Source organism: Pteropus vampyrus, unplaced genomic scaffold (assembly GCF_000151845.1).
Source record: "Pteropus vampyrus isolate Shadow unplaced genomic scaffold, Pvam_2.0 Scaffold78, whole genome shotgun sequence".
Taxonomy (NCBI): domain Eukaryota; kingdom Metazoa; phylum Chordata; class Mammalia; order Chiroptera; family Pteropodidae; genus Pteropus; species Pteropus vampyrus.
This window is the reverse complement of record NW_011888859.1, coordinates 850,789-873,152: the sequence shown is the minus strand read 5'-3', so window position 1 is coordinate 873,152 and position 22,364 is coordinate 850,789. Positions and strand designations below refer to the sequence as shown.

Genomic DNA, 22,364 nt, shown 5'->3' with positions numbered 1-22,364 from the left:
AAAAAAAAAAAAAGGGGGCCTGAAAAACTTTCTTTAAAAGGGAATTAATAATTTCACAACTGCTAAGTTTCAAAACATTCCATTTAAGTTAGGGAAGATTTATGTATCAGCGTCCTTTAGATGTCACCGAGATGTGAACGATGTCATCCCTGGATTTAATTATCACGACCTTTTATTTAAGTAGCTTGGGCTTCCAGGCTACTTTGGCCCTGCCTGGAAATGGGAAAAGAAGAGGGGTACGCTCTGCTCCAAGGGTGGCGTGGGGTGGCGAACCGAGGACCTCTGCCTCGAAGCACAATGGTGATGAACAATTTTGAGCTGTTCCTTGAAGAGACAGAGTTTCAAGACCAAAACCACGGAGCCCAGGAGCTCCCCCAGAGCACCGGGAACCCTGAAACCCTGTGGTTTTCAATTTGAGGATACGAGGCCCTGTTTCTAAAAGGGCTGCAGGCAGCAACCATACTCCAAAGGCAGTGTAGGGAAGAAATGAGCTGATATCATACTCTTTTTTGCATACAATTCAAGAAAAACAATTCTTAGGTAAGTAACTGAGATTCATTGCTGGGCCAGAGTCAATCTGATTCTGTACTAAACTTTGCACATCAGAACAAAGTAAGGAGTATCTGAATTCTTTAGGAAATCTGCCAGAGTTTGTTGTGTTCATTTGAATCCTGCCAAGGTTCAGAAATATGATGAAGGGTCAGAATGAGAAACCCAAAGGGGAAAAAAAACCCGACCTCCTTTAATCCAATCATCTTCACACAAAAGGACTGAACACTAAAGTTGCAGGATCGATTTCATCGGGACAAATAACTTATTTTTAATTAGTTCTATTTGGTGACATCCAGACAAATGAATCATGCCCTGATTCTAACAATAGTGAAAAGTATTACAGAGAGGCCTTGGAACGAAGGAGCAAGAGCTCAAATTCTGGGGATTTCTTGGCACCTGATGTTCATACTAAGTCTCCCACAATTTCCTAAAGGGTGAGGTAAGCAGGAAAGGAGAGGAAGCGGGAAGAAAGAGAGCCGTCACCAACTGGGGACAGGCTTCTTCCGCGTGGGACACGCCTGCAATACACTCCAGCGAGTGCAGAGAACTATCTGGAGTCTGATCGCTACGTGAATAAAGCAACCAACCGGACGTTTCTTCTTCCGATGCCCAAACTCATCCAACTTGACTGTTGTCCAAGCATTAACATTTTTATTGTACGCAGTTTTAGTAGCTACAGACCTCTGGCTGTTTTGGAAGTGGTCTGTGACTGGCCTTATGTGAGAGGACACAGGAAACAGAAGGAATGTTTACGGGATCATTGTAACGAGCGTTCCCGAGAAGGAATGTTTGCTTTGTATGGTGCTTTTATCTTATGACACCGGACCCATTTTCGATTGTTCAAGCAAGGTCAAGTGATGGGTTTTGAGCCGCTGCTCACCAAGCCTGGAATAGGATTTGGCAGTTCACAAAGAAAAAAAAGGCTTGGATAAGTGAGTGGGAAAATGCCATTCAATGAGTTAACTAAGAGAGAGCCCTCGTACAGTTTGACAAAAAAGAATTTTGACGAAGTCATAGCTTTTAATACTCAGATAATTATCTTTTGCTATTTTTTTTTTTAAATCACCCAGCTATCCCCAAATTACAGGTTTGTTGAAATAGCTGGTTATCATCTTCCAGGATAGGTTGAAGTTCATTTGTCCTGTGAATGAATCAAAAAAATCGTCCTTGGGTTTAGGGCACAGAGGATGGGGTGAGTCTGGGAGTAAGCAGATTTGGCCTGAGTTCCGGCTCTGGTACTTATTAGCTGTACAACTTGAGCAAAGTTATTGACCTCTCTGGGTCAAAGTTTTCACAGCTCTGAAATAAAAATAGTACCCATCTCATTGGATCGATCCCAGCAGGACATGTGACGAGGGAGACAGTAAAGCGACCAGCGCTAGCTACGGAATGAGAGACAGGGTTGAACAGGGGAGATGCAGCTCGGCAGTCCTGTGGGTTGGGGTCGTCTCTCAGCTACCCACTCTCAGGGACCACAGGAGGAGGACCTAACCTCTTGGGACAGCACCTGCCTCCAAGGGGTGCTGTGACCGCCTGTGTAAGGTGCTTGGCACAGTGCCTGGCACATTGGAGGCAGTCACCACAGGCCAGCATCCTGCCACCTACCTGCCCAATCTCTAAGTAGGAGGGCTCGTTAGCGAGCACAAACACGGGATTTAAGTGTGCATGACAGCGAAGCTAAGGATGCATCCCCTGGCATTACCTGAGTCTTACCTGAAATAATTAAGGTATAATTGGGTTTATACGACCCACCTGGGGAGCAAATGAAAATGGATGAAAAGGCTGGAAAAAAATCCTGTGCAAGAGAGATGAAAGGAGTGTACACACTTGTTCTGGAGAAAAATGACAACTGGCAGGAATGCAGCATGATGGGTTCTCGACATGAAAAGGGAGATTAGTCAGGACAGGGGTCAGTTTTCAGTTTGAGAGGAAGGATACTGTCAGTTTCCCAAGGCCCAGCTGGGAAAGCCGAGGCGCTCTCCCTCCCCCTCCCCCCAGGAGTCACACAAAATGACCAAAATAACACTGTGATCAAAACTCAAGTTTGTGTTAAAAAAAGTCTCCCCTAGTTCATTTTCTAGAGTTTTCTTTTTCAGAAATGACAAAGATATGAAATGTGGTTGGGGTTAAAACTAAATATAGCTCCAACTCCTCAGCAAAGAAGCACATACAGACAACACATAACACCACACACACAACCCAAACAATTCCACATCCTGTTCCATGTAATTTTATATAAGGGGTTTCCCCCTTACCTTTCTTGCCATAGTTAGGTCTTTGGTGTTTTAGTAATAAAGACTTAAAGAAAAATGTCTCCCCATGTTGACTACTGGTAGTGAAACAAATGAATGTTTGGGCCCCGTGTGCCTGGCTTAGGGCCCGATCTTGGAGACAAATGGAAAGAAGGGTCTTTAGGTCAGGCCAGCTCATCTGGAAGGCCCAGAACATGTCAGCGAGAGGGAGGGGTGCTGGGCTCAGGAAAGGAACAGGGGTGAGTGGGGAGAATGAATTGGGAGTGATTTGGGGGAAGGAATATGTCTTGAGAATATGGTGAGGACATGTTTGATATATGGGATGGCGAAAAGCAGCTCCGAACCTTTAAAACTTCTGATTGAGAGTTTTCCAGGGAGGAGGGTTGGGAGGGTGGTCATTTTTCTTCATGATGGGAAGCTAGGAAAGAAGCCAGCAGGTGTGGCTGCAGGACTGAGGGGTAGACGTGGATGAGATGGAGGGGGCCCAGCTGTGGGCGGCCTCAGCCAGCTCCAAGTCAGGCCCAACCCTCTGAAACTGTCCAGACCATGAGCCGCCAAGGGTCTAATTTCTGCTGCTCTGTCCGTCCTGTGAATGATCTGTCCCATCTCAGTGGCGTAAGAGCCTAATCCACCTGTTGAGCCATAGTCGAGTGCTATGGGTTGAATGGTGTCCCCAAAAAGCTATGATGAAAACTGACCCCTGTCCTGACCCCCAGTACCTATGACGGTGACCTTATTTAGAAACAGGATCTTTGCAGATGCAGTTAAGACGAGGTCAGTAAGAAGGGGTCCTAATTCAATATGACTGGAGTCCTTGTGAGAAGAGAATGCCACATGAACACAGATGCATAGGTAACATGCCAGATGACTGTGGAGGCGGAGACTGGGGTGATACAGGTGTGCAAGCTGAGGAATATGAAGGAATGATGGCAACCGCCAGAAGTTGGGAAGAGGCCAGGAAGGGTCCCGCCAGAGTCTCAGAGAGTGCAAGGCTCGGCCGACACCTTGACTTTGGACTTCTAGCCTCCAGAATGGTGGGGAGGATATTTGTTGTTTTAAGCCACCCAGTTGTGATACTGTGTAATGGCAGCCCTAGGAAATGAATCCACCGAGATTCTTCTATTGCATGATTTCAACTCTGTAACCAAGAGATATGTGGTGTAGTTAGTCCTTTAATGACAGCAGATATTAGTTTTAATGCTGAAAAAAGAATAATGAATTTATAGGGTTCCGCTATTATGGCAAGAGATGCCTTAAATAATCTATATTCAGATGACATGATTTAACTTTCGCCAAGGGTCTGTGTCATGACCATGTAACTGCACATCCACACCGAGGTGACCTGAGTCATACACCATTATCAGGTAGGAATTCATAGTAACCAAGTCGAGAAATTACTTATCAGACCATTTTTCTCATAAATATTAGAAAAACAAAACAAAAAAACGAACAAAGGCTTGGGAAAAGAAAAAGAGAAAGGAAGGAAGGAAGAAGAAAGAGAGAGAGAGAGAGAAGGAAAGAAAGAAAGAAAGAGAAAGAAAAGAAAGAAAGAAAGAAAGAAAGAAAGAAACACAACAGCCGACCTGAATCGGGTCCTGTGAAGGTCACGCTCACTTAGAACAAGCCTTTAACTTGCTCTGTTTCCGTGTCGAGATCTATGTCGTAAAAGCAGGGCCGCGTCGGCAGTCCCGGCATGGTGCTCATCTGGCGGAGAAAACGAAAGTGGTGTGTTAGCCAACGCTGCGCCGCGATCGCCCCGAACACGGTCCATCTACAAAGATTAACTGTACGATTCAATTCGGCGTCATAAAACTTAAGGTTGCACACACATAAGCTCTCTCTTCAAATCCACCATCTGCTATTTCAATCTTTGTTTAAAGAAATGAAATAGAAAAGGCAAATGTCCACTTTTTGAAAACAGACCATCTACCTTGTCCCACAGTCCCACAGCATGCTGCAGCTCCGAAACAGTGATTTCAAACCTTTTTTTTCCTAAATCACATCTTAATGTCAAACCCCAACAAAGATGAGCCTCTCTGGACAATAGGTGTGGGGGGAGTGGACGATGGCCTCCTCCTTACTCCAATTATGATGCTCAGGTCTCCTTTTTGTAAAACCTCCAACTCTTGGAGCACAGTTTACAGACTCCTGTTCTGCAGCGAGCAGTCACTCTGGCCTACCTTCACAACAAGAATGGATGTTTATCGAGAACTTACTATGTGCCAGGAACTGTGCTGAGTCCTTCACTTATCTTACCCTCCAAACAACACTATGAGACAGATATTTTTTTTTACATCCATGTTATAAGGAAAGTCACAGAGGTTTAGAGGCTAAATGACTTGTAATAAGCAGCAGGTAATAAGCAGCAAAACTGGAAACCTGACTCCACGCCTGTAATCTCAAAGGACTCATTTGACCACCACCTTTGGGGCACTCTATGAGCTTCCCATGGATAACTTAACTAAGCCTCCAACCCCACCCCTATGAGGTAGGTACTAATTTTGGCCCCACTTTACTGATGAGGACATTTGGGCACAAGAGGACACAGCTAGCTAGCAGTGGGGACAGGATTAAACCAGGACCCGCGCCCCTCACTGCTCTGCTGCACCACGTCTCAGATCAGAATTTTCTAAGGTGTGCCCTTTGCCACCTGCGTCAGAAACCCCGGTGTGCTGGGGAGAAGCCCAGGTTCCCCTGGTGGTTCTCGCATGAAAACACTGGTCTAGTATCCAGACTGTGAGGCTTCGGGAGGATCCACTCCTTGTAGGCTTTAGCATTTTCTGCTATGTTTTCGCACATCCTTTTCATACCAAGGATGCTCATAAAGGAGTGTTGCATCCCATCGCTAGGAGGAAAGACACCTGGGATTCTGCTAAGTCTGGCTCTTTCGAGGGCTAAGTGCTGTTGGGCAAACTCCAGCCGGCCCTGCCAGAGGACGCTGGGAGAGGACGCAGTGGTACAGTCAGCACTCAATGGCATCCATGGTTTACCCGCTCCTCCTCGTCTGGCAAAAAGTTCTCAGCCGACACGGAACCCAGATAAGGCTTCTATGATAGAACCCAGCTCTCTCACTCTGCACTTCCTTTCGGTAGTGACTCAGGATGTCTTCCGGTCACCCTTTCCTCGACAGACTCTTGCTGCTCAGACTGGGGCCTGTGGACCAGCAGCGCAAGCATCACTGGGAGTTGTTGGAAATTCACACCTCAGCGCCCGCCCAGGCCTGCTGAGTCGGGGTCTGCACTTCAGCAGGTCCCCAGGTGATCCGTGCGCACTCTGCAGTATGAGAAGCACTGGCTTGGTCTGTGTGGCCCGGGATGCTTCTGACTGCTATTCCTGCCCACTGCCCATTCGCGTTAGTACTGAAAGGAAGCTTGGTGGGGGAGGGGACCTGTGCACCTGCAGGCCTCACTGGCCACCTGGACCCGGAGAATGTGAGTGAGGAGGGCAACGGGATGTGCTCCCCATGTGGCCGGACGCATAAAACACTATGATATATGGTGGCTAGCTCCTGTCCTGCTAACTGCAAGGATTGTACTTTATATATATTATGGGCTAAAAAGGCTTCTGGGACCTGTATGGAACATAGGTGCCATTTATAGCATGTCTTTGGGAAAACATGCTGTGGGTCTCAAGCAATTAAAGATTTGGTGCATACCCTGCTTGTCGGTGGGGACTTCCTATATTTCGAGCTACTTATCCTCCTGAAGTTTCTGTTCCTCGCAGGCGGATAACTTTTTTCCCTGGTTACTACGGTGGCTGCATATATCTGAGGAGACCCCAGAAAGAAACCCATGGTTACCGCGTTAGCGCTGGGACACCAAACAGGAGGGACCTTCGGTGGGAACTGTTCGTATTTTCTTCCGTTCCCTGGGAACAACTCACAGCAAGAAAAATTGCTCTCTAGCGATTCTTCTGCCTGACTGCATTCTGACATGGGCATTTTAAGATGCCTCTATAATCTGCATGGGGCTATGGATTTGGAAAAAAGAACCAGCAGTGTATAGTTTAAAAGAGAAAGAAACGATCATGTTCAGCCGCAGTGAGGCTGCCCCAGCCCGTAAATCAACGTGACAGGTTAGCCAGACTTTACGGCTGCTGCTCCTGAGGCTGCTACACGATCCACTGCAGGGCAGCACTAGGTCTGAGCCGGCTCTAAATGCAGGAGAGGTAGGAAAACCCAGGAGGAAGCCCCCGGGCAGTGCATCTGGGCCCATTGGAACAAAGCTACAGTGGAAGCTTCTATTGTGGATAACGCAACTAACTGCCCTGTATGCTTGTTTGCACACTATTTTTTGTAGACATGAAAATTCAACTCTCCGCCATTAATTTTTAGTTGATGCAAGACCAAGAATGGCCAAGGAAGAGTGTGATTTATGTGGTCGCTGGAGTTGATCTCTTGGCTGCAGTGAATCAGAGCGTGCGTCTTTTGGTTATTCTGATTCTGTCACAAAATCGGGAGCCAAAATATTAGATGCCAGGAGGAAGCATTAAATGTCTATCCTCTATTTTCAACTTATGTCTCTCCGATGGGGGGAACAGCAGTCTAATCATTAGATTCCCGCGTTCCTTTCTGATGATGCGACCATCACTTGCCAGAATCAGGATGACCAAAAGCAACAACAGACGAGAAAGCACAGCTTGCTGAGCTGAGGGACTCCCTGCCCTGGGGACAAAGAACCATCACCAATAAACCTACTCTTAAAAATAAAACTTCTGCTGAGTAGACGTAATATGGAATTATATTAATAGGACATCAAATTCTCTCCCAATAAAACACTGGTATCAAAGGACTGTCGACCCAGACAAGAGGCAGGACAGCACTACAAGAAGGAGTTGGGATGGCCCTTGGAAGTTGACCTCTGGTCCCACGCCTGGGGTCAGTGGTGATCAGTGTTGACTTTATCTGCGCCCTCTAAGGACGCCTCTTGCTTAAAATAATGAGGGAGCGACTAATTTGTACTTACTCGTCATGGTGCATTAACGGATTCTTTTACAAGGGCCAAAAAAAACACAACACCAAACCATGGGCTTTTGCCTCTCATTTTAACTATAATGACTCTTCCAAATCTTTACCGATTTCAGGTTAAGCTTATTTTGAAGAAATGATGAGTTCTATGAATAGACTTTATAATCATATGTTAAAACTAGTAAACGTCTAATGCTATGCGTACAGCTGAAACTAATATAATATTCTATGTCAACTGCAACTGGGAAATTAAAAAATAAAAAAACTAATAAAGAGAAAATTTTCAGATACTTAAAAGTTAATTTTGTTGTGTTTGAGAAATCATTTCTTTTCTCACTTCTCCTTAAATCTACTACTTTTTCCTACTGAATAAATCATCCAGCTTCATTCTGGTTCCAAAAATAAGCATTTTTACTCACATTTTGTTCCTCGGTTCATGATCTGAGGTAGAATCCTTTCTACACATTTCTTTCCTCTTCCAGTAGATGACTGAACAACTAACGAGACTATAATGTTAACTACATTATGATATAATTTAAGTAAAAAGATTTTTTTTGATGAAATAATAACTCGAAAATTTAAAGTATTAAGCGAAAGGATTTTCTGAGTTGTAAATACAATGCCCATCGCTTCTTGGCGTCCTCGCCAAGGTCATGTGTAAATACAGAGCCTGGCAACCTTAGGTTCACAACAAATACTTTCTTAAATAGGTGAATAAAATGAAGGATGATTAGAGAATTAGGAAACACTAAAAAAACTTCTCGAGGATCGGGCTTCTGTTTCTTCCCTTCTTCTTTGGAATGTGAGGGACAGAAACAGTTATATTTAATGGTCATTTAGACAATTAAACAAACTACTCTAAGATAATGCATGAGGAAAAATGGCCCAGTATAAACACATCCAGTGACTGAAAGAAGAGAGATATGAAAAATCATTGAAATGAAAACAGGGCTTCTACCACTGGGATTTCATTTGCCTGACTTAGTGGAGACAGATGTTCTGCAATCTTTTTCTGGGCAGTTAGGTAACATCCACCTGCCCAGCTTGTGACTGCATTCAGAAGCTGATCTCTGTTTTACTCCCAAGGGTACTCGGGGAGTTGGGGGTCCTGTTTGAGGGTCTCATTAGAGCTCACTTATCTCTCCCGGTGGCCAGTGGGTGTCCTTACTGTGTGAAAGGACACACTGATGTTTCATTTACCTAGCCACCTTTGCTGAGCACTCACATGGGGACACCAAGGTGACCGGGACCTCGTCCTTGTGGACAGACCAAAAAAGTGGATCATTGGGACATTTCGGTCAATTCACTTTTTATTTTTCAGTTGAAAATGAATCATTTTCATTCTGTTTTTTTTTTTTTAATATAAAAAGAATGAACATAATAAATTCTTAACTTATGACTTACTGAGATGGAAGTCATGTTCAATTACTATAAAAATTACCATCTTGCGCTCACATATCGTCCCAGAATAACACAGCTCAGATTATTCCAATTTATTTCAATGGCCTTGAATGAAACTGTGAGCAAGCACAGTTTTTTCTTCTTTTGTTAATAAAACTGTAATTTCTTTGAGTGGTAGGGAGCCTGTTCCCTAGCTAACCTTTGTATGAGTCTTAAAAAATTTACTTATAAAAATACTTTCAACATAGCAGTTAAAAACAGCAGAAGTAAGAAGTCAAGTCCTCCTTGCCTAATACAGCTCCCCAGAAGCAACCCTTATAAACAATTTCTTGTGCAAACTCCCAGGTAATTTTCTAGTCCTACAAGCAATGTGACTGTATAGTATATGTTTAGATAATTATATACAGAAATTGGATACATGTGATTATCAGGGAGATTAAAATTTAAAATAGGTAATGGGTAATTTCTAGATAAGGGATTGCCACTGGAGTGGGGAGAGCCAGGAAGAGTTGTCACCAACACGTTCTATGTGTAAAAAGTCAGCGCGCCTGCCTTTTGGAAAATGAGAGATCAGAGGAAGTTCTTTTAGGGGGAAAGAAAAATAAACGTGCAGCAGAAGGCTCTGACTGACCAGATACAGACAAAAGAAGTCCTGCAACTTCTCTGTAGTGCTTCGAGCTCAAGAATTCAAATATTATAAAGCACTAACAGTTTTAAGCTAAAAGACTACTTTGCGTTAGAAGGCTTCCCCCTCCATTCCAATAATTTCCTCCCCTTTATTTGTTCTGATTGTAAGGATGGCGTCGCTCAGTCTGCTTTCAGCTGTGGTTATGGGGAATGCCCCCCGCGCTGGCTTGCTCAGGAAGACGATGTCCTCCCTGTGCCCGTGCCAGAAAGCCGCAGGTGGCCCACTGCAGGCCTGGCCGAGCCCTGTGGCCCGTGGCTTCTCTCCACTGTCCCCTGGGTGTCGGCTTCCTCCTCACGACTTCCTGCTCTGCATGGGCAGCTCCCAGCCGAACAGGCACGTCTCACGGTGGCGCAAAAAAGAATGTCGTCTTCGGTGGCTCCGTCTTTTTTTTTTAATTCCTTTCTTCTACTCGCCCATTTCAAAGTAATAATTTGGTGCCCTGGCAAGTCCAATGGTAACATCGCTGGTATTGCACTAAGCACTTTACACAGCCTACATCTCATACAACCCTACGAGGTCCGTGTTATACTATTTCCGTGATCTCCATTTTGCAGATGAGGAAAAGGAGACACGGAAGAGTGTGATAATGTCCCAAATCACACAGCTAATACCCGGTGGAGCTGGGATTCACATGCGGACAGTGTGACTCTCAGGGCCTGACCCTACCCACAAATCCCTACTGCCTCCCTTACATCATGGCGTTCAGTGTCATTGTCCCACAGAGGGGAAGGATGAAACCGCACAAAGAAACGTGATGAGCTATTTTTGCAGTGAGAATCTCCACGTCCTGTCAGGCTACTGATATTGCAGCTACAGTATTCATATAAATAAACTTATATGAAACTGTAAATTCATTTCCTTTACAATTTTAGCCTTGATTTCTTTTTAAACTTTAACATTTACTTAAGAATACGTTACACAGCTTACACTTGGGGGGAGTACCTTTGCAAACTGCATCTTAAAAAACTACTCACAGCTAAGTTAGCAATGAGCAAATAATACTTTATGACCGTTAAAAAAATTTCCAAAATGATACACGTCCAGTAACACCAAGAGTTTGTCTTTAAAAATAATAGGCTTGCTACTTTTTAAAGATCAGCTGTGAGACATGGATTATTTACTCCCATACTAAAAGCGTAAACATCATCATTCACTGAAATAACCTGAGAGTCATGTCAATGTTATTTAAGAATTTCTGGGAAAATGTTCCATAACTATGCTTGGACCTTGGTCTGGTAACTAACAGCAGTGGGTTGGTAAAACCCAAGACAGGAAGTTCTGAAGCAATGCTACGGCTCATCAGCCAGTTGGCTTCTCCATCACTCGCACGCTTTGCTTGCATTCGTCACCAAAAAGATACATATAGGTCACACCTACACAGGTGTTAAATAGTTTACATTCCATCTTCCTATTTCCATTGGAGATTCTTCCCTGCCTTTCCTCGTTTCGCCGTTACGGCCACAGTTGCACCTGTCCCCAGCCCTGTGAGAGACGTGAGGTACGAGAGGCTTTCACATTCTCACTAACGGGTGCAAAGGCTCCGAGTGGTAATCGAAGTCTGGGGGTAGCAGCAACCTGAGCAAGACTGTGAGGTGTGCTCGGAAGGGTTCCACCCCAGGGCTGCCTGTGTGTTCTCAGGTAAGGTATTTCCTTGATTCTTTATCTGGAGATAAGTCTGATGATAAACATATCTACATTATGAGGTTTATTTCGAAATTTAAATGAGATGAAGTAGGAAAAGACCCTAGTTTAGTCCACACAATAGATACTATTGAATACACAATAGATGCTATTATTTTATTATAGAATATGTAACCATAATTATCTGCATGAAGCACATTGTAGATTATTTATGATAGAAACAGAAAAAGGAAACTTGAAAACAAATCTGATCTATCTATATATGTTTCTTTAATAATAATAAAAAAAAGATTCATTAGTTTTATGAGATTTCCCCCTAATTTTTCTGGCTCTATAATTTTAGACGCCACGCTTTCTGTAGTTCCTACGCACGGCGATCAAAACTAAAGCTAATCCCAACAACCAAGATCTAAAGTACCGAGCAGTCAGGGACCGCTCCGATTGAGGACGAACATCATTTTAAAAGAGAAACCTTCAGAAGTGTGACAATAAAACTAAGAACAGGCATAATTCTAAACCGAGCTTCGGTCTTTAGGAGGCGAAGACCACTCCCTTTGCGCAGCCCAACGAAGATGCTGCGAAGGGCAAAAGCATCAGTTGGATTCTTCACGTGCCGCTCTTCTCTCCTAGAATGTCTGCAGTGTATTCATTCATCAGCCATTTGACTGACAGGTGGCATGCTATGAGGATTTCTACCAATTCGTAAAACAAACCCATTTGATAACGTTTCACTGTTTGGAAATTCAATATTTAGTAATACAATTCTGGTTTCTGAAGAAGCTCATCTTCTGAAAATTAACCATGATATTCTGGGCGGGCGTTTTATCTCAAGGTCCCACTGGAGACCAAGTCATTATTCTGTAACCCCTTTAAGAGGAGAGAAGATGGAGGAGAAAGGAAGAAAAGGAGGGAGGAAGGCGTGGGGGATGATTGAAACTGCTTCTACTTAGCTGATCTGGTCTCTCTCTCCGAGGAGCGTATTATCAAGGACAGCCGCCCATGTAATCTAGCAGTTCCCTTTTGTTTTCAGCCTCCCCATCTCCACCCCCACCCACCCACTTGCAAAGCTCCTCCCCAGAGATAATAAGCTGCTGCATCAGGAAAACAAAAGGAGACAGAGGGAAACTGTATCCGTTATTTTAATGTCCTCTTTACGTGTCTCTTGGGACAGTGGCAAAGAAGTGGCCTGGGGGGACCTGGAGGGGTAGGGGAAGGGTGGAAACTGCCTCAAATAATGTTCACTTATCTGACACTTGACTTGATGAGGAAACCGAATCAGGACTGAAGTTATGACTGTTCTGTCATCTATAATCTGTTTTAAATAACTACATTGTTCTGCAAATATTTTTTAAAGGTGGTTCAGATCAGATCGCAGGCCTACATTGTTCTGCAAATATTTTTTAAAGGTGGTTCAGATCAGATCCCAGGTGAATGCCTAGGACCTCAGACTGGGCCTAGAAGTGATTTACTATGTAATAGATTGAACTCTGTCCCCCTTCCCTGACTCCGGCCTCCAATTCATATGTTGAAGCCCTAAGCTCCAACACGATTATTTGGAGATAGGGCCTTAAAGAGGTGGCTGAGATTAAATGAGGTCATAAGGGTGCGACCTGGACCCAGTGGGACTGGTGTCCTATAAGAAGAGGAACAGACACTAGAGATGCATGGCCACGTGAGGACAAGGCCGCCTGCAAGCCAAGGAGAGAGGCCTCAGGACAAACCAACCCTGCTGACGACTTGGTTTTGGACTTTCAGCGTCTAGAACTGTGAGAAAATTAACTTCTGCTGTCAAGCTCCCAGTCTGTGGTACTTTGACATGCAGACTCAACCAATCGATACGCCGTACGTATGTGGGTACTTCCTTTCCACCAGCGCTGTTTGAGGTCTAGTCATTCCACATCCTCGCTAACACCTGACGTGGGCAATCTGATTAATTTAGATATTCTAATAGTGATGTAGTGGTATCTCATTGCAGTTTTAATTTGCATTTCCCTAATATTTTCATGTGTTTATCACCCATATATTTTCCCGGGTAAAGAAGTGTCCACTCGAATGTTTTACTCATTTTTTTAAAGAGTTGTTTTTTCATTATTGGCTTATGAAAATTCTTTCTATATTCTGGATACACGTCCTTATCAGATGGATGACTTGTAAATGTTTTCTCCCTCTCTGTGGCTTATTTAGTTTCCAAATATTTGGCATTTTCCCAGATGCTTTTTAGTGTTGCCTTCTAATTTAATTCCATTGTGGTTGGAGAACATATTTTGTATGATTTGAATCCTTTAAAATTTACTGAGACTTAACTTATGGCCCAGAATGTGGTCCGTCTTGGCAAATACTCTCTGTCCAGTTAAAAAGAATGTGTATTCTGTTGCTGTTAGGCAGAGCGTTCAATTCATGCCAGTTAGTACAAGCTGGATTGTAGCATGGCTCAAGTCCTCTCCAGTTTACTTATTCTGAGAGGGGATTTAAAACCTTTGACTCTATTTGTGGCTTCATCTATTTTTCCTTGCAGTTTCGCTTCATGTATGTTAAAGCTTTATTATCAGACACATAAATACTCAGGATTATTATGTCCTATTGATGAAATGGCCCCTTTATACTTATGAAACAATACCCTTTATGCTTGGTGACATTCTTAGCTCTACTTCTATTTTGATACCACTCCAGTTTTCTTTTGATTAATACTGGCATTTTCCCCTTTAACCGACTTGTGTCTTTATATTTAAAGTGGGTTTCTTGTTGGCAGCATTTAGTTGGGTTTGGCATTTTTAGCTAATCTGCCAATCTCTGTCTTTTAATATTAGGGTATTTAAACCATTTACATTTAATCTGGTTATTAATACGGTTGTATTCAGTCTACTATCCTGTTAGTCTTTCTCTTTTTGTCCTATCTGTTCTCCGTTCCCTTTCTCCTCTTTTTCTGCCTTCTTTGGATTATTTTTAATGATTTCATTTTATTTCGTTGTTGATTTAATAACTATAACTTTTTATTGTGTTACTTCAGTGGTTTCCCTAGTGTTTATGATAAACACATTTAGTTTTTATACTACTTCACATAGAGTTCACATATTGTACAAGAATTTAACAAAAGTATACTTCCATTTCTCTACTCCTAGACTTTGTGCTACGATTGTTATATATTTTGTTCCAATATTTTGCAAACCCCACACCACATTTCTATTAGTTTTACTTGATATAGTCATTTATCTTTCAAGGAGATTTAAATAATAAAAACAGAAGTGTTTATGTTTACTCATGTGGTTACTATTTCTGGTGCTGTTATTCCTTTGAGTAGATATAATTTTCATTCCGTCTGAAGGACTCATTTTGACATTTCTTGTAAACTTCAGGTTGGCTAGTGATGAATTCTTTTAGCTGTTGCTTATCTAGAAAAACATTTTACCTTAGTTTTTGAGAGACATTTTAACCGGGTAGAGAATTCTAGGTTGAGAATTTTCTTTCCGTGCAGATGTTCCTTGACAAACATCTTGACAAACCCACCGTATATTGAAAATATGCTAAGTCATAAATGTACTTAATACACCGAACCTGTCAAATGTCACATCTTGGCCTTGGCAGAAACTAAATATGCTCAGAACACTTGCATTAGCCTACAGTTCGGCAAAATCATCTGACAGAAAGCCTATTTTAAAATAAAGTGCTATCTCATATAATTTATTGTATGTAGCATTGTTGAAAAATAGTAAGTCAGGGACCATCTGTACTTTAAATACACTGCCCCTGCCTTGCCGTCTGCATTGTTTCTCACAGGAAATCAGCTGTCGATTTTTCTTTGTTCCTTTGTACACAATGTGCCTTTTATCCTTTATTTACTTTTAAGGTTTTTTTCTTCATCTTTGCTTTTAAGAAATTTGATTAAGTTGTGCCTTGCAGTGATTTTCTTCATGTTTTTAGACTTGGAGTTTGCTGAGTTCTCAAATCTGTGGATTTATAGTTTCTGTCCAATTAGGAAAAACTTTGGCCATTATCACTTAAAATATTTTCAGGCCTCTACTTTCTCTTCTGTTAGACTCTAATTATATGTATTTTTCACCACTTGAAATTGTCCCAAAACTCACTGATAGTCCCTCATAATTTCAGCCCTTTTCTGTTTCACTTAGGATAGTTTCTATTATTTTTTCTATTTATTTCTATTCAAGTTAAACGTTTCTTCTCCAAAATCTAATATGCCATTAATCAGAGTATTATTTTTATTTGACATTATAATTTTCATCTCTAGAATTTGTATTTGTGTGTGTGTTTTTTTTTAATCTTCATCTCTTCTTAACATGTTGAATCTTTCCTCTAGTTTCTTGAATGTATGGACTAGTCATAATAACTATTTTAATGTCCCTGTCTGCTAATTCTATCATCTGGGTCATTTAAGGGTTAATTTTGATTGATTTTTCTGATCATTGGTTTTATTTTCTTACTTGTTTGTATTCTTGGTAATTTTGGATTGGCTATCAGACATTTGATCTAGTTGGGTCCTGGTTATTTTTCTGTTTTTATAAAAAATTTTATACTTTGTTCTGGGATACAGTTTAGTTACTTGGAAACAATCTGATCTTTTTGGGGTTTGCTTAAAGCTTGTTTAGTCTAGGATTAATTTTTCCCTTACTGCTGAGATGAGGCCCTTCGTAGTATTCTAACCAGGGTCCCCTGCTGCTGAGGTTGTTCACTCTGGCTGTTGGAAGAAGACGCTGTGTGGGAGCCACGCGTTGCTCTCTCTAATTCCTTTGGCTGATCCTTTCCCTGGTTTCAGGTAGTTTCTCCACACGCATGCGCTAAGCAGACATGACTTGAACACTCAAGGAGGACCATCTGTGGACCTTCAGAGCTCCTCCTCTGCCCTGCAAACTCTAGCTGCCTTGTTTTCCCTGAAGCCCCAGCTCCATGTCTTCAACTCAGGGAGAGAACTGAACTCTGCCTGGGTTCCCGATACAGAAGCCTAGAACCTTTTTCTAGGTAGGCAGTAGGGTAGGGCAATTGTAGGGCTCACGCTGTTGCCTGTTTTTCAGAGATCAATGTCCTTTGCTGCCTGATGTCCCATGTCTTGAGTGACAGTTTTTCATATACTTCCAGACTTTAACTGTTTCAAATAGGAGGGCAAATCTGGTTACTCTTGCTCTACCTTCAGTAGAATGCAATTTACATGTTAGTATGTTATATATCATTGGGTGAGATATTATTGCCTTATAAATATTAATGTGAATTTTATAGGCTGATGGAAGTTTTAAAGGTTATTATGACACTCATTCTACCTAAAGAATAAGGTTATTGGAAACAGTGTATTATTACAGATAATGAAAGAATTTGATTTTGAGATAAGCAGTCCAAGAATAAAATTACATTAATAAATAAGGATGAATGACACAATACGATGAGCTGAAAACTAAATCACTTTCTTAAACCTGAAGCCCAAATTCCATTAACTTATTAACATGTGAAAAAATTACAGGATTTTTTTTTTTTTGTATAAAAAGGTTTGCAGTAAAAGTTTTGCAATAAAAAGGGGGCATTAAAAATTCTGTACTTATGTAGATTAATTTATCAGTTCAAAAAAAGAAAATTGTAGAAATGACTAGGAATAAAGTAACACATTTTATGTTTAAGTTTACAAAGTGAAAGAAAAAAAACCTAATAAAAAACAGGTTTCTTTAGTGACTGCTCAGTTATCTGCTTTTCTCAATCAAAACAAGTCAGTTTTCTCTGAACTTTTCTTTTTTTGGCAAGTCAGCTCCTTACTTCATTGCTTTGCTACTGACACAAGCAGCAAGAACCATTTGAAGTTCACTGTGCCTCCCTCAGCTGCCCTCTCAGTGACCTTGGTGAATGAAAGCTTCCCATGATGGCGCATTCTCAAATAAGTATGTGGCTCAGGCATCTGACAAGTGTCTGAGTAATTCTCTAGCATGTTGAAGTAGAGTGATGCCATCAGCCCATTAACTATTTTCCCACAGAAACCAAGCCAATACAGCCTGAATTTTTCATATGCTTATATAAATAACACGACGTATCAATACGGATGCACTTTACAGCAGCCAACAGTTCCATCAGCGTCACCTGTCTCCCAGCTGGGTATGGTGTCCCGTTTTGACTAAAATCCCACTTTTACTTCCTCCTCCTTCTGTCCCTACCTCCTCACAACCATTCTACCAATTGAAATGTAATTTTTTATAAGCCAAAGTAAATTTGGTACTTACATCAAAACGCAGTTTCGAGCACCTATATCTACCAGACCTGGCAAGACTGCAAACATCGTTTATCTCATACACGGTTAAGAGAGTGGAGGCAAAGTGACTGGAGCGGGGCTTCGAATCCCCTACATAGCCTGGGGCTGGCTGGGGGGCTTCCAGACCAGCTGCTTCCTGTCCTGGCAGCCGGTGGGGATTTCCGTGAAGGAAAGGAAGAGGGCTGGCGATTTGCCTCAGGGAACAGCATCCTTGGCCCTTTTCATTTCATTCCTACCAGTACTTGGGGACGATGGGAAAGTAAAAACTGGGAAAGAGGTTAGGGGGTCCTGAGACAGTTTTGTGTGCTTATTACCCAAACATAAAATTACACAGATCTCTCTTTTCCTCTAAATCGCAGGTTGGAAAACTATGGCCCACGTGCCTCATTGGGCCAGCCATCTATTTTTGTAAAAAAGGTTTTATTGGAATAGAGCAACGTGCATTCGTTTGTATGTTGTCCATGGCTGCTTCTGTGCTGGAATAGCACAGCTGAGGACAGAGGCTGTATGGTCTGCAAAGCCTGAAATATTTACCTTCTGTCCCTTTTTAGACAATGTCTGTTGACTCCTGCTCTAAGAGATAATGTTACAGACAAAAGAGTTTAATGAAAACCAAGAAAGATGAAGAACTTGAGAAGAATGTGGGTATCCTACAACTTCCCCGAAAGACATCACAAACATTTTATAACCAGTAAAGTACAGATGTCAACTGAGAGAGAGAGGCTGGTGATGGTGTTTGAATCTAAATTACTCGTTCGATAATACACACATTTTCCAAAAGTGAAAAGTCAAGGGCATTATTAACTGGGTATGTTCTCAACATTTTAGGAGTGCATTCCTAGTTTACAGTCTATTTAAATATAAATGGTAGTATGTTAATTTATAGAATTTTTTACTTCGTAATCTACTTCACAGATTTTAATTTATAGAGTTCTAATTTGCAGAAGGTAATGCTTAGATTCTAACTCATAAAACCTAATTTGTAGATTCCAGATAAAAGCTTTACTTTGAATCTAATTTTCTTTGATTGGGAAAACACCTGAGTTCACGGAGAGGTGACACCTTGTTCCACCTGGGCCAGAGGTGGTAGGCCTATCCACGTGTCATCTGAAGGCTGAAAGAATGACATTTTCTCTTGCTGAGTAAGAATCAACACAGAAACAGGTCCTCTGTGTTGACGCAAGAGCAGATTTACTATTTACTGGTCGAGGTGTAGGAGGTGGCGTTTACTGTGGACTCAAATAGAAAAGTTGCTATAGCTTCTGTGGCACGTTTGGTGCATCAGCGGGGCTCGTTGAGGGCTCTATGATCTGAGAACTCTGAAACAGCAGTTGGGTGACCTAGTACTTGCTAATGCCCTCTACCTTTTTCTAGGTAGGCAGTAGGGTAGGGCAATTGTAGGGCTCACGCTGTTGCCTGTTTTTCAGAGATCAATGTCCTTTGCTGCCTGATGTCCCATGTCTTGAGTGACAGTTTTTCATATACTTCCAGACTTTAACTGTTTCAAATAGGAGGGCAAATCTGGTTACTCTTGCTCTACCTTCAGTAGAATGCAATTTACATGTTAGTATGTTATATATCATTGGGTGAGATATTATTGCCTTATAAATATTAATGTGAATTTTATAGGCTGATGGAAGTTTTAAAGGTTATTATGACACTCATTCTACCTAAAGAATAAGGTTATTGGAAACAGTGTATTATTACAGATAATGAAAGAATTTGATTTTGAGATAAGCAGTCCAAGAATAAAATTACATTAATAAATAAGGATGAATGACACAATACGATGAGCTGAAAACTAAATCACTTTCTTAAACCTGAAGCCCAAATTCCATTAACTTATTAACATGTGAAAAAATTACAGGATTTTTTTTTTTTTGTATAAAAAGGTTTGCAGTAAAAGTTTTGCAATAAAAAGGGGGCATTAAAAATTCTGTACTTATGTAGATTAATTTATCAGTTCAAAAAAAGAAAATTGTAGAAATGACTAGGAATAAAGTAACACATTTTATGTTTAAGTTTACAAAGTGAAAGAAAAAAAACCTAATAAAAAACAGGTTTCTTTAGTGACTGCTCAGTTATCTGCTTTTCTCAATCAAAACAAGTCAGTTTTCTCTGAACTTTTCTTTTTTTGGCAAGTCAGCTCCTTACTTCATTGCTTTGCTACTGACACAAGCAGCAAGAACCATTTGAAGTTCACTGTGCCTCCCTCAGCTGCCCTCTCAGTGACCTTGGTGAATGAAAGCTTCCCATGATGGCGCATTCTCAAATAAGTATGTGGCTCAGGCATCTGACAAGTGTCTGAGTAATTCTCTAGCATGTTGAAGTAGAGTGATGCCATCAGCCCATTAACTATTTTCCCACAGAAACCAAGCCAATACAGCCTGAATTTTTCATATGCTTATATAAATAACACGACGTATCAATACGGATGCACTTTACAGCAGCCAACAGTTCCATCAGCGTCACCTGTCTCCCAGCTGGGTATGGTGTCCCGTTTTGACTAAAATCCCACTTTTACTTCCTCCTCCTTCTGTCCCTACCTCCTCACAACCATTCTACCAATTGAAATGTAATTTTTTATAAGCCAAAGTAAATTTGGTACTTACATCAAAACGCAGTTTCGAGCACCTATATCTACCAGACCTGGCAAGACTGCAAACATCGTTTATCTCATACACGGTTAAGAGAGTGGAGGCAAAGTGACTGGAGCGGGGCTTCGAATCCCCTACATAGCCTGGGGCTGGCTGGGGGGCTTCCAGACCAGCTGCTTCCTGTCCTGGCAGCCGGTGGGGATTTCCGTGAAGGAAAGGAAGAGGGCTGGCGATTTGCCTCAGGGAACAGCATCCTTGGCCCTTTTCATTTCATTCCTACCAGTACTTGGGGACGATGGGAAAGTAAAAACTGGGAAAGAGGTTAGGGGGTCCTGAGACAGTTTTGTGTGCTTATTACCCAAACATAAAATTACACAGATCTCTCTTTTCCTCTAAATCGCAGGTTGGAAAACTATGGCCCACGTGCCTCATTGGGCCAGCCATCTATTTTTGTAAAAAAGGTTTTATTGGAATAGAGCAACGTGCATTCGTTTGTATGTTGTCCATGGCTGCTTCTGTGCTGGAATAGCACAGCTGAGGACAGAGGCTGTATGGTCTGCAAAGCCTGAAATATTTACCTTCTGTCCCTTTTTAGACAATGTCTGTTGACTCCTGCTCTAAGAGATAATGTTACAGACAAAAGAGTTTAATGAAAACCAAGAAAGATGAAGAACTTGAGAAGAATGTGGGTATCCTACAACTTCCCCGAAAGACATCACAAACATTTTATAACCAGTAAAGTACAGATGTCAACTGAGAGAGAGAGGCTGGTGATGGTGTTTGAATCTAAATTACTCGTTCGATAATACACACATTTTCCAAAAGTGAAAAGTCAAGGGCATTATTAACTGGGTATGTTCTCAACATTTTAGGAGTGCATTCCTAGTTTACAGTCTATTTAAATATAAATGGTAGTATGTTAATTTATAGAATTTTTTACTTCGTAATCTACTTCACAGATTTTAATTTATAGAGTTCTAATTTGCAGAAGGTAATGCTTAGATTCTAACTCATAAAACCTAATTTGTAGATTCCAGATAAAAGCTTTACTTTGAATCTAATTTTCTTTGATTGGGAAAACACCTGAGTTCACGGAGAGGTGACACCTTGTTCCACCTGGGCCAGAGGTGGTAGGCCTATCCACGTGTCATCTGAAGGCTGAAAGAATGACATTTTCTCTTGCTGAGTAAGAATCAACACAGAAACAGGTCCTCTGTGTTGACGCAAGAGCAGATTTACTATTTACTGGTCGAGGTGTAGGAGGTGGCGTTTACTGTGGACTCAAATAGAAAAGTTGCTATAGCTTCTGTGGCACGTTTGGTGCATCAGCGGGGCTCGTTGAGGGCTCTATGATCTGAGAACTCTGAAACAGCAGTTGGGTGACCTAGTACTTGCTAATGCCCTCTTATACCTGGCCCTTTGTCACATGGAATTGTGTGGCAAGTGGCCCCAAAGGCCCCAATTGGCTCTGAGACAAGACCAGAGGGACCTTGACAGGGAAGTGATCTCTAGACAGGTGGTTCAATAGAACCAAGGACACAAGACCTTACTAAAGAAACAACGAGGCCTGTGGAAGAAGGAAAGTTGCTATAGCAAAGTGGGTTAGCTAATAATGGGAGGAGGCACATTCCTAAGATGAAAAAACAAAGTGATAAATCCAGGTGAGGACTTCAAAAGGAAAACAATATAATGGGAAATTTGGTCAAGGGTAAGGAGGTAGTAAAGGGTAAAAAAAATTAAAAAGCAAAGAGAAAGCTAGAATCTACTATATTGATTCTGCATTTAGCTTTTGCTACAAACGGCTAGCATCCCCACGGTCTCTGGTCTGTTGAACCAGCAAGGGAGTAACTTGCACGTTTTTAACCATGCCTTACCCTTTCCTGGCCGTACAATCTGGGGGGCCCTGGGGGCACCCATCAAAAAAAATTTCTTAATTAAAAACTATGTGGTCTCCATGGACCTGGGTTTGAGCCTCATGACTGCAGTCACTTTGGAATGAAGCCACAACCAAAAAATCGTAGGGTAGAAG

At 41.8% G+C, this 22,364-nt stretch overlaps 1 protein-coding gene across 2 annotated transcripts in view; it reads right to left on the bottom strand.

Moving 5' to 3' along the window:
* Positions 1-22,364, bottom strand: part of MTHFD1L (methylenetetrahydrofolate dehydrogenase (NADP+ dependent) 1 like) — a 173,025-nt gene that overhangs the window by 2,644 nt on the left and 148,017 nt on the right. For both annotated transcript variants that reach the window (XM_023532145.1, XM_023532146.1), the window contains one exon: positions 4,388-4,508. In XM_023532145.1, the coding sequence (XP_023387913.1) occupies positions 4,419-4,508 (90 nt within the window). In that variant the 3' untranslated portion in view covers positions 4,388-4,418. The remainder of the gene's footprint in view (positions 1-4,387; positions 4,509-22,364) is intronic.